This window comes from Rhea americana, unplaced genomic scaffold, assembly GCF_003343005.1.
Source record: "Rhea americana isolate MKP2758 unplaced genomic scaffold, rheAme1 scaffold_202, whole genome shotgun sequence".
Lineage (NCBI taxonomy): Eukaryota > Metazoa > Chordata > Aves > Rheiformes > Rheidae > Rhea > Rhea americana.
The window spans coordinates 1211639-1224754 of NW_028186173.1; the positions used below are offsets into that span (position 1 = coordinate 1211639).

At 35.7% G+C, this 13116-nt stretch overlaps 1 protein-coding gene across 1 annotated transcript in view; it reads right to left on the reverse strand.

Moving 5' to 3' along the window:
- RSRC1 (arginine and serine rich coiled-coil 1) overlaps positions 1-13116 on the reverse strand; it is a 170381-nt gene that overhangs the window by 155731 nt on the left and 1534 nt on the right. Inside the window, exons 2-4 of the mRNA XM_085304060.1 lie at positions 7353-7393; positions 5863-6057; positions 3219-3344 (exon numbers count right to left, since the gene is read on the reverse strand). Coding sequence (XP_085160186.1) covers positions 3219-3344; positions 5863-6050 — 314 coding nt within the window. The 5' untranslated portion in view covers positions 6051-6057; positions 7353-7393. The remainder of the gene's footprint in view (positions 1-3218; positions 3345-5862; positions 6058-7352; positions 7394-13116) is intronic.

The following is a 13116-nucleotide window of genomic DNA, read 5'->3' on the forward strand; positions in this document are numbered from 1 at the left end:
AAATCCAGCTCTATAAACCAACAGAACCCTCCAGAAGAAACAYGTTTTAAAGGGTAAGTAAGGGGTAATATGCATAACATTTCCATCCTCTGTTTAATTATTTAACTTCAGGCCTCAATGTGGTTAAACACCAYCACAACAGATTACAAAGTGGAGACTCTACTGGAACGGTCTTTGGCCATCCCTGATAATCAGTTCACCCAAAGAAGCCAAGGTTTAATGTGCTTCTCCCACAAATCTCTTCCCTTCCTCAAAAATAAGGATCAAAGATGGAGAARAAATTATTTTAAATGTAATAAATAGCAATAGGTCAGTTTGAGTCAGGAGTCTCTGCTTAGGTTCTGCTTAAGTTYGCATAATTTAACTTTTTTATATCTCCTGTTATGCAAAAACAAGTTTAGCAAATGGTTAATTATTGTTTTACTTAGGAATACTTTTCCCTAGATTCCCTTTAGAATAGCACCTGTTCACCTTATCATTTTGAATTATAAAAGTAAGTCTATTTACACATTTTTCGGTTTGTATTACTCTCTTCTTTTGCTCTTCCAAGTCTCTTCTCCGAAGGTCTCAAAATCTGCTACATTTTCCTAGATGCAAGTCCATAGTTTCATTCATCCTATTTTCAAACATCAGAAACTGTGTCCAAACAGCATCAGCTAACTTCCTGAACTAAGAGCCACAAAGGACAGCTGCTCAGCAGCTAGACTTCCACACCTTCGAGAAACTGCCAGGCAGGTTCCTTACATTATTTCAAAGCGAAACTACACACTAYATACTTAGGTGTTTTCTCCAGTACTTACCTTTAAAAATCATATATGAAAGATACACTGATCCACTCCAAGTAAGAATTAATGAATTACAGATGCCAAATTCCTATGAAAATTCCATAATGACATCAGCACTACAAATACTTAAGTTATTTGATTTCATAAACAGTAGCATGCTTGCACTAGGTCAGACCAAAGGTCCATCTAGCCCAACATCTGGCCTTTGACAGCAGCCAACAGGATAAGCTTACAGAAACRGACAAGAACAGGACAAGCAAAAATACTCCCTCCAGCTTCCAGAAAGTTAAACAATTTCCTAAGGCAAATATGCTCTCTTCACATTTAATAGCTCTGGATGGATTCTTCTTTCCTGACTTCTTTTGAATTCATTTAAACATTCAGTATGAACAGCCACCAGCAGCAAGGAGTTCCACAGCTTCATTACATGATATGCAGGAAACTGTATCCTTCAATTTGACTAGGATCTGTCACCAGCAAACTCCACTTGATGCATCCATATGTCTTACATTGAAGAGTCTGATCATTCCCTAATCATCTTTTCGTGCCATTCATTATTTATACTCCTGCTTCATATTCCTTCTCTTTCCCCAACAAGCTCTTTTCTTGCCTGAAGAGTAACATACTTGATATTCCTCTTAGGAAAGCTGTCCCACACTTCTGATCAAGTGCACAAGACAGATTGAGATAGCAAAGAAAGGAACTATTTAGCATTGTTGCAACTGCCTCTATACTAATAAATATGGAAAACGCAGGCCTCTAGTAGCAGCTTTCTGCAACTGATCTAACTCCTCCCCAGAAAMAAGATTAATCCATGGCTTCATCACAGCATAACATCGCAGTGGAGAGCAAGCTTGAAAATTACAATAAAGCAGTCAATGTGACCTGATGATTTTAGTTTTATGCTTTCAACATGCCAAAAGACCTTTTTTTAAAAAAATAAATGTGTTATTTACAAATATTTTCCCTAAAGAACCGTGTCTGTGAATAGTAATATAAAGCGACCTGCAGCTATACCTTCATAGCTAGAGTACTGAAAAGCCAGTGTATTTTATAAATAATACTTCATAGCATAAAATGAAATAAACTACYGTCAAGATAAATTTTTAGGTATATAATTTCCATATATTACAATGGCAATTAAAATCAATAAACACTTTGGAAAATATGACCAATAATACATTAAACTATGTATAACAAGACCTGCCATTTATATTTATCACAATACCACCAAGATCTTTAGAATAGGTTATCTTATATCCTAATGCTCAGTATCTGACATACGGGAAAAATGTCTTCATTTTCACTTTATTTCCTTCGACATTTCATTGTTTTAAATATGATTTTGTTTAAAAAAAAAAAAACAGTGGATATTTACAGGAATATTTCTACACACAGCTCAGTTGCTTACAAGGAGTCTATGGCTCAGATGGTTTGAGATCAGACTGTTTGAATAACCAAATTGCCACTACAAAGGCACTGCAAGAATAAGTGTCCAGGCAACTATTATAATGAACAGCTGTGAATAAGTCATGAGAGAATACAAACAGCAAAAAGTGAAATGCTCATGTCTTTCCACAACATTTAGAGGCAAAAATTCTACTGATTTGGTATAGGAAGATAACATGGTTTTAGTAAATCATTAATACAGACACAAAAATTACCCAGCTGAAGAGCTGTAAGCAGATATTAAAAAAGCTTCAGTCTGCCTGATATTTATCACTCAATAATAGACTTCAATAAAAAAAWTATAGTATTAATTCTGATATTCACAGATAAACTTTAAATGAACTTTTTTTAAAAAACAGAATGCCACAAATAGTTGAGGTGCTTTTAAACACAAGAATATGAAATAGATTTTAGTATAAATATCTGAATAGGATTTAAATATTTAAATTCTGTTTATTATTGAAATGATTTGTAATAATCTGATTTATCAAAATTCAGTTTTCAACACCAGAGATGCCAATAAATATTAGCTAAAATCTGTGCAACTATAAACACTTATTTATATTTCTCTYGAAAAGAAATTAGTAAGTAACAGTGAAGTCTTAACATCTGTGAGCCAATACTATGCATCGATGTCACAGAAATCAATAAGAAATTTTCAGATGATTACAGTTAAACCAGACTAGGACAACTTTACCAATTTTTTGCATGAGAACAAATGCAAAACATAACTTTCCTTCAAATGTAATTGTTCCACCAATTTAAAAATATAGTATGTCAAAAGCATATCAAGAGCGTAGCACAGAGATTTCATGAATTATGAAAAGCTTCAAAGAACACGTATAGGTTAGATAGATAACTTGTAATCATTCATTCTAGCATATTCCAGACTCCAAGTATATGAGATTTTAAATGTTTTTGAGGTAGAATTAATATTTTTATTTCCTTTCCCTAGAGGGGAAAAAAAAAAAAAAAAAGTCTTACCTTCTTGTTCTACTCTTTGATCTTGATCTTTGAGACCTGTAGGATTTTCCTCTGCCCCTTGATCGGCTACGACTGCGTTTTCTTCTAGAACCATATGAAGAACTACTGCTTGATCTATGTCTGCGTCTAAAACAAGATGATGCTGTTACTATGCTACTGCTTCTAAAGAAAAAGCTTTGCTCTTGAAAAAGATGTTAAAAAAAATCAAAAATGTATTATTTGTATTACAAGTTCAACAAGTCTAAACAGATAACACTATTATACTGTACTAAGTAATTCACATACATGTGAGTAATGCCTGTCTTAAAGTGCATATATTACAGAATATATGTATTCCAAGGCAGAAARGGGGCAAAAGGAGAAAGAAATTACTTATTTGCTCCAAATCATACAATACTTCAAGGGCAAATCCAGGAACACAACCCAGCTCTTGATAGTTTAGTCCCATAACCAGCTTATGGTAACTCACTGCCTCTTTGCCATGTCTAAGCTAAGAGAAACATTTAGACCTACATTCTTATCAGGATTAACGTGGAAATACACTGTATAGATCTCTTTTCAGTATAAAGGACTACAATTGCAGAACTAAAAATTAAATTCATGAAATGTTAGCTTCCACATAGCCTTTCTACATAATTATTTTCAGCCATACTACGTACGTTTTTTTTTAAATACACAATTCCACATTTTAGGCATTTTAAATTAAGTACACTTGCGAATATCTTATGTATGTGTGTCTATATAAAYATATATACTTATTAACTCAATTTTTAATAACATGCAGTCTTAAGTCATAGACTTTTATATATGCCTGTGTGCATATATGTTTATATACACACACGCCATTAGTAATCAAACAATTAGTATTAATTTATTCTGTGTGAGCTTGGAAATTTTCTTCTGAGTTCAGCCGAGATTCAGAATTGTATCTTCTTCCCCCCCCCCGCCCCTCATTTCTTTTATTCAAAGAATAAATTCTTATACACACAGGAGAAAGGTGAAATAATACATACTAAATACATAAATTAAACCAACTCATCCCAAAACTGGAGGAAGGGACACCTTCCAAGTCTTAATGTTTCTTAAGATTCTATCTTTAGCTCCCTCACAGCTAACTCAGTAACAGCCCTTATAAAAATGCCTGTATTTTGGGGTTTTGTGGTTTGAGCAGTATTAAAATATAACACCAGATAGAAGCATTTCTGTAATTCAGAGTCTAGTCAATGTGTTATGTGTTTAACTAGCATTAGAGAAGAGGTGCTRTATCTTATGCAAGTAGTGCTGCAGCAGTCCAGACTGCAAAGGAGTAACAGGTTAACCACTAAAGACCAGTTCTCCACCTGAAAGAGGAATGCAATGTTCCTGCTAAATGAAGATGAAGAGAAGTACTCTTAGAGATTTTCTCTTTTCCTTTTGATTCTTAAAGGTAGAGAGAGATCCAGTATGACCCCAATGTGTAATACTGACTTAACCACCAGTAGCAAATGTTCTAAGCTAAGGGCAAAACAGGAGTGCCAGCCAGATCCTAAAAGCAGACACTTTGGTCTTTTCTGGATTCAATTTAAGTCAACTGGTCTTCATCCAGACTCTAATCTCCCTTCAAGCTCTGTTTTTATCTGTGAGATAGCCATGCCTGCACTGGGCTAAAGAGATTCATAAAGCTGCATGTCATCAGCATATTGTTGGCATCGAAGACCATGTCATCTCATTGTGTCCCCTAAGGGCTGTATGTAGATGCTAAGCAGGAACAGAAAAAAGAGGGGGGGGGGGGAAAAAAAAAAAAAAAAAAAACAGTCCGCCCACCCCCGAACTAGCCAACTTGCCCCTCACTGACTTCTCTCTTCTACCAACTAAAGACAGGAGCAATTTCTAGTATGTCTTCCAGTGCAACTAGACATGCTGAATATTTTCCAGCTCCACCTACTACTAAATTGTTCACCACCTGTTCAGTTTGAATCCAGGGTCACCTCAAGCCAGACTGAGACATAACCAGGATATTTAAAAAGATCAGGTGATGAAGGATTCCATTCTGATGAAGGAAAGACGGTGTTAGGTCAAGAAAAAAAATGGTAAATATAGCCACGTGACCTGTGTTCCCCACAACCAGCTGACTACTGTATTCTGTAAACATAAAAAACAGCAAGAATGATGGTAAAAACTAGCCTTTATGGCAAATTTGTAGAACTACTATAAAACCATCTTAAATTTTCCAGTTAAGAAAGTTTACCTTCTTGTCTTGAAAGCCCTACTTTGTTTCTTACAACAGAAAAAAAATGACAAAGTAGTTTGACTCATTGAATGAAATTACTTTTCATACTGATGTTAACATATGAACTACTATACTTCCAAGAAGAGATTCCAAGTTCATTATTTAAAAGGGAGAGAAAGAAATGGTTATTTGGGATGCTTTTAATAAAGAAGTTATCTTTGGAGCTGCTGTTACACCATGTTTGAGGGTTTTTTTGTTAAAAAAAATAAGTAAAAAATATTGCCACATTTTCCAAGATTAAGAGCTAAATCTGCTATTAAAACCCAAACTAGAATTGACTACACATGGCATTCAAAMACTTTAGTTTTGTAGCACAGTATGAAAGAGCCTGATTTGTAAACAACTGCAACTGCCAGTAAATTACTGCAAATGCACCTTTTCTCATAAGAATGTGAACGAGACTGGAGATCTCGAGACCGTGACCTTGACCTTGACTTCCTTCCRGACTTTTTACGGGTATATGTTCTGCTGTCTGAGGAGCTACTTGAGGATGAACGTCTGCGATGTTTCTTCTTTCTTCGGCTTCTGTTCTCTTCCTCTGTGTCTGATGAGCGACGCCCCATTTTTAGACTACGTAGAAACAAAAATTCTAAGTTGTAAAAAAATCTTCTGTGTCTACATTGTATTATATAATAATATATTATACGTATGAGATATAGCATAATACCTTTTTTAATTTTCATGTGGACAGGAAGTTTGGTGGTTATATCTAAATCCTTATTTTATTTTTGCATAAYGTGTCAACAATCTCACATTGCTAAGTAACTTGAAATTTACACTGTCAGTAAATTTACATAAATTTATTATGGTATTGATTATTTGTTCTAAACTTTCTCAAAATTATCTCAATTATTTAAACATAGATAAAAGTTTTGATAAAATCCATTATTATATCAAAACGTTTTCCTTCAACCAGTTTATACATTTTTAAACATAGATATTAATTTTTCAGAAATTTTTGGAGTAATGTGTATGCAGGTACTTCTGATACCTGAAATTTCACGTTAAGGTGATATGCAGTCATTATTACAGTATATTTAATGTTTAATTTAAAGTTATAAAATAAGATAATTATCTTAATTRCACAATTTGAAAAATGCATGCAGTTACATCAGTAACTGAAATCAACAACTACTTGCTGCTGTGTATTATGTATCTTTTTGTTTCTCCTTGTCATAATTAGAAAATATTTTCTAGAAAGCTATTTTAAAATTATTTTATACTAGCACTAGGCTGATTTTGGCTCTTAGTTTAAACACTCAACTTTAAATGGCTTTACCCCCAAATCAGATCTAAAAATACTGGACTTCAGACATTCTCCTGGAAAGTGCCATTCCAAGATGTTTACTTGGATAAAGTTTCAAATTTACAGACTTTGCTAATAGRGTTGTCAACAAAAAAGCCTGTATACTACCTCATGTAACTGTTACAAAGACAAATATCTTTCCTTCTTTGGAACTCATAAAAGATCAGTTTTATTGCCATCATCTTCTGATTAAATAAATGTTATATTTCTCAAAATTTTCAGGATGTAAAAAAGTAAATAGTGTTTTAAAACTACTTTTTGATAGAACAACACTACCCCTATACATCCAAGACTCAAGTTCCCTCTTCAAGCACTTTAACTAATGGCATTTAGTAAGAGGCCTTCTTCCCAAGAATAAACAGTTATTTTAAGTCTCCCTAACCACCTCTGTAGTRGGAGTAGTTCTTTAATGTTCATATCAACAGTAGAAGTTAGATCATGCATATATTTTATCACAGCATTATCTGTCTTTAACCAACARCGAAATACTATGGGCCCTCACATTTCTAGCATGTAAAAGTTAAATTTTCTGCATACAAACTTTGGCTCTTCTTCATACCTTTTATCGCCTTGGCAGCACACGCTAATCTCCAGGACAGACTGAAAACAGAACAAAAGAGAAATTCACTGTTAAGGACATTTAGGCTTACATGCAAATACAAGTCTTGATTGCTTCAGGCCTTTCACAGAATCACAAAATGGTGGAGGTTGGAAGGGACCTTCAGAGATCATCCAGTCCAACCCTAGGTCAAAGGAGTATGACTGATAAAAGCCTCTGCTTAGGCCACAGATAAAGGTCTCTTAAACCTGTATTTTCACCCTTAAGCTCCCAAGACAGCTAAAATTCGGATTCTGCACATGATCTTATCTGCTACCACCCTACACTGACACATCTAAACACCYGTGCAGTATGGCATTCACAAAGCCAGTGTACCGTCACCAATTTCCCAAGGGAGTCTTCCAAGTAGTTACATTCAAAGTTTAACAAATACACAGACAATGCTGAGTTTAATGGAATACCAGTTTAAAACTAAGCTAGAGACACAGCAAACCTGCAGGTGAAGCTCTGGTCACAATACACTGCTCGCATCCTGCAGAAGCTGGTCTACTGTGTTGTAAGGGCTGCCTGAATCCTAGAGCAAGAGTGCTACCACAAGCACGAGTCCCCGCTCACAGGGACGTTCTCCTGGAAAGTGCCAAGTCCTGAACCTAAATTCTACTTCATGACTTCCGTATTTTATCCAACAATTGTTTAAACCAAAATAAAGATGGCATGTCCTCAGATTTTCCTTGGTATTAATAAAAGTTTTCTATTATTACAATCAAAACAGCAGCTATGTAACTCTCATTCCTATGCATCCAAACCTCTGAGGATCAYGCATGGCTCTGAAGTATGCAATTTGGAGCTACTGATGCCATTCCTGCAGTCAGGAGTGCCAACAAATTAGTCATGACTAAGCTTTGCCACATTCCTTGTGCACCTACCTCAATTCTCAATAGTTTCAGTTTTCAGTATTTTAGAATGGGGCATTCAATATAACAATATAAGCAAAATATTTTTGAAATATTCAACTAAAATCAGCAGATCTCCAGGCATCTAAAGCAGCAGAACTCTAGAAGGATGCTATGTTCTGCCATGCAAGATTATTTTTAAAAATAAAATGTTATTTTGAATGTCTTAAAGTTATTCCAAGAAGATTTTAAGATAAAATGATCTTTAAAATATTGGTTTTTTTTATCTTAAGTAAATACAACATTAATATATAATTGTAGAGGAAGGTTAACTCTTATCAACACACTATCTTGTGCAGTTACTTTATTTTTTTTCTACCACTAGTAAAAGCTTTACAGAGCTCTAAGATACTAACACTTATTGAACAGTAAAATAAAACTCTTTAAATATGTATTGATAGAACAATCTTCAAATGAAGATGAACCTGAATCTCAAACTTAAGTAGAACTGTTCATAAAGATGAAACCACAATGCACAGATTTTAAGTTAAAAGCTCACAAATCAAGGTTCATGACAGCAAGATAAATGAAAGAAACCAGAGAAACGGAGTACAAAAGACATTTCTGCTGAGATATTCACCACTTGATGCAGATATTGTTATGAGCCAGAACATTACACTTCAACATATATATCATCTGTTGTTTAGCTTCCTTCTTTTTCTGCCATCAGTTTTTTTCATTTGGACACATAACTGGATTAAGAAGCATATCAAGCTAGTGACACATACTACGTAAATCTCCGTTAGGTGTTCAGGACCAAAGAATAACTAGATGCTGTGGGCTTCTTTATTATGTGGCCAGCCCTGCTGTACACAGACAAAACGYTTCTACTTCACAGACTCGAGCCTCAGTAGTTCCAGGAAGCACTGGGTTTACCGTGGAAGAGCGACAGGACAAAGGCACGTGGGTGACTGATACCTTGCATGTTCTAGGGTTTTCACCTGCAAACAGGTTGCCAGAAGCAGGCCGTTGATCTTGGGATAATATACGAGTCCTAGTAGTCCTCTCCCACGGGGTTATCTTGGGAACATATAGGTAGCTGACAAACTAGCGTAGCAGGCACTATCATTTACCAGGGGTCTTTAAACAATCCTTCATCATATCACACTTGTTTTCCTGTAAAGACACCTCCTATAAGCATAGCACTTGAAAACAGTCGATTATCAAGACCTGTATCAGGCTAACACTCTGCCCGGCTACAGCTTACTCCCGCCATATCCATGAACTGACCTGGAAAAGGGGATTGTCAGCATAGATTGGTCACATCAGCTGAAGCCTCATGGATGGAAGAATTGTTTTGATGGGTCAACAACGGTCAATAAACAGTTTCCACAAACAAGACCGTGTAACAGTATCCACAAACCAAGGAGGTAAACTAAGAATGCTCAGTTTTGGTATTTCCCATCTTTTAAATAACTGTCTGAAAGTAATAGCCATTAAAGCACAGGGCCTGAATGCATCCATATATAGCTTCTTATTTTTTCTAAAAAGTACATTAGAAAAAAATTAAAATTCACTATATGGCATCATATGCTGAAGCTTATGGGCTTTTTCTAACCGTATRTTTCAAGACAGAGTGTCTAGATTCACCATAAAGATTTCTACCACTGAGTTAACAGAGTGACGTAAGACAGTTCACTCTTACARCTACGGAGGCTGAATCCCATTTTTAAGGCTCCTTACCCTTACACTCCTCAGATGTAAATATTAGGTCAAATGCATTTGCAATAGGTGATACACTCCTGCCAACTCCTGCTTCTTATAGGCAGACACAGGGGAATAGRAGGTTCTCAATGCCTGGTGAGGCACAAGAATCAGCAGTTAAGTGTTTACTATTCTCCACTTCATTTGAAAAACAGCAGGCAAGCAGCAGTCCGTGGGCTATCGGTTGCATCATATTAAAGTAACTCCCAGTAACAGCAATTTTTTTTGAGGGGGTTGGGTTTTTTTGTTTGTTTGTTTTGTTTTTTAAAATCCTGACTATAGTGCAGTACTAGAAGGAGAAGGAAGAGTTTTATTAGCAATTGCTGACAGCAGATGAATGGTAATGCTCCAGTTACATTCCAGACTTCTGTGGGGAGAGATTCCTCCCATCAGTGAGGCTGGCTCTGGTCCACCTCTCAGCTCTAATCTTCCTTCTTGGTGGTCCTCATCCAGCCTCAGTGTATTCCATCACCCACTTCTGAATTCAAATCAAACTGGTCTGGTCAAACAGAAACAAACAGAGTTTAGAAGATGCTGTCTCAAGATATGAGGACCCTCGACAGCTGTACTCATGCTGAAGCCCAAGCTGGACCATCAAACTAATCAGCTATTTAAATATTTCTGAAAGCTCTACCAAATGTATGCAAACCGCAACTTTTTGAAAGCTTACAATTTGTCCAAAACCAAACAGCTTCACAATAGGATGACTAACAGCTGGACTTGGTAAGTTTTAAATCCCTGTTCTGGAGCACAGGTTTGCTGCAGTATCTAAAAGAAAGGTCCCCTGACTTTTTTTTTCTTCCCTCCCCTTTTCCTCTAACTCAAAGAAGTCTTGTTCCTAGAAACTCACACTTCAGATGTTATTTGTTTGTTATTTGTTATTGTTGAACTCAAATTCAACTTGAAATTAAAACAAATAACTGCATGCTTTCATAGCACACATTTTGCCAGGGGAAACACCAGCATCAAAAATTTCAAACCAATTCCTTACATTTGGCAAAGTTATAAACAATGCTATTAAGCTCACCTGCATATAGCTAAGTAAACTTCCCGACACTGAATATAAAAATGCAAAGGAGAAGATAGGTAAAGGAGGAAATAAGCAACAGATATTTCTTTAAAAAAAAAAAAAAAAAGAGAGAGAGAAAGAAAAGACAGACCTACAGTATTTAAACAAAGGTACACGTTACAATATAATAAACATACAATAATTGATCTGACCTTATCCAAACTTGTTTTGCAGTTTTTAGAATTATTTTGAGTAAATACTTCTCCATGAACATCAGTCTCAAWTTATTATTGCATTTACTGATGTAGACTGTCAGAAGATAATATAGCTAGTTTTAATCACAGAGCCTGTTACCCAGTAAACATTGATACAGCAGGCTATGCTTCAGCACAATATCCAATTAGATGATATAATCTTTAGTTATCACAATCAGACAGAAGTTATAAGACAAAATAACCTCCACATTTATTTGAAATCAAGTCTTTATTATAGTTTATGTTTGTTAGTTACTAAGAAATTGGTTACAAGTGGCTTGCAGTAATCATTAACCAYATACACTGTTTATATAGCATCTCTGCAAACAAGACCTCTGAAGAAATTCTAACCAATTACATAAGCATTGATGGAACAAATACTGCGAGCACCTTAGTAACCCCTTCTTTCCTGCTAAGCTGTGCTCATACATATATCGGGAGAATCAATGACTCAGGATGAGATAGTACTTGACAAGCCCCAGCGAGAAAACAATGCTAACTGAAGTAAAATTTATTCAAAGTTCCTGATGAACATGCTCATTGCCTAGGTAATGGGATTCAGAATATTAAAAGCAAATGCAACATTGATCCCCCAAARGGGGAGATGATAAACAGACAGAGAGTAAAAGCTTATCTCAGACAGTTCYAGTGTGTACAGAATAAAGTGTGTCTTTGCATGTATCCCCGCCAAGATTGCRCTTTATATGGAAACTCTCCCCACTCAAAAAAATGTTTTTGGTAGACAAAGAGTTTTGATCACAAAAGACAATAAGATGACTGTTTCGCAAGCAACAACCTGTTGTTGCTATTAAATACTTATCTAACGKTCTCTCTTTCTCTTAGTCAAGTTTCCAGATCACTGTAGGAGAAATAGTCAAAGTACATCTACCAACACAGCTACTGTAACTGGTTATCTTAGGAAAAACAAACAAACAAAAAAACTAGAGWGTGAAGAATCACAGAAATTCAGTTACTTTGTTACAGTAAAATATACACCATAGGGACAAGACTCCACTGGCACTGGACATGCCATAACACTATATTTTGGCTAAATAAAGGACTTCTCTTTGACAACGTCAAAGGTATTTTTCAAAGACTTTGATTGTGAACTTCAAGAAAGTTTGCCTCAATTCAAAATCACAAATGAACAATTTTTAATAGTGACACTCTTAAATYCAAGTTCACATCTCTAGATTTCAAAGTTAAATATTAACAAAAATAGTCWTAGAATCATAGAAGCTAGCCTTAAGGAGACACAATGTGCCCATGGTCATCCAGGATGCTAATAGCAAAGCTGGAAATAGTCCCAAGTCCTCAAACCCCAGTAAGTGAGCTCATCTATTGAGAGACTGCCTCCACACCCTGCCTTTTGCTCAAAACTTAGTTCTAACTGGTTTTCCACAGCGTGACTACATTTTTCATATTTGAAAGCAATAAGAACCATGAAGATTCTCAATTTAGCTCAGCCACAATAAGCTGACAAGAGCAAAACCAATCAGCATTTGCTCCAATTTTTGATTAGACAGCAAGAATGTAAGTAGTAACAATTTTTCAGAAGAAAAACTTCGGGATTTTTTTAAGCGTATATGAACTTTATGATGCAACTTCTAATACTTCCRTCAAATCAAGCTCTAGACACCATCCATACTCATTCGCTAAAGGATTATGCTGAACAGCTTCAAATAACAACAAATTTAAAACTGGCCCTAAATCATCGGAACAAACAGCTGGAGCGTTCCAAGAAGCGCTCGTCGCACCTGAGCGTGGAGCAAGTACCTTCGGAGCCACGGTTAGCGAACTGCGACGCGAAAATGCCTAGTCTGAGTGCTGCTGGTAGAAACACG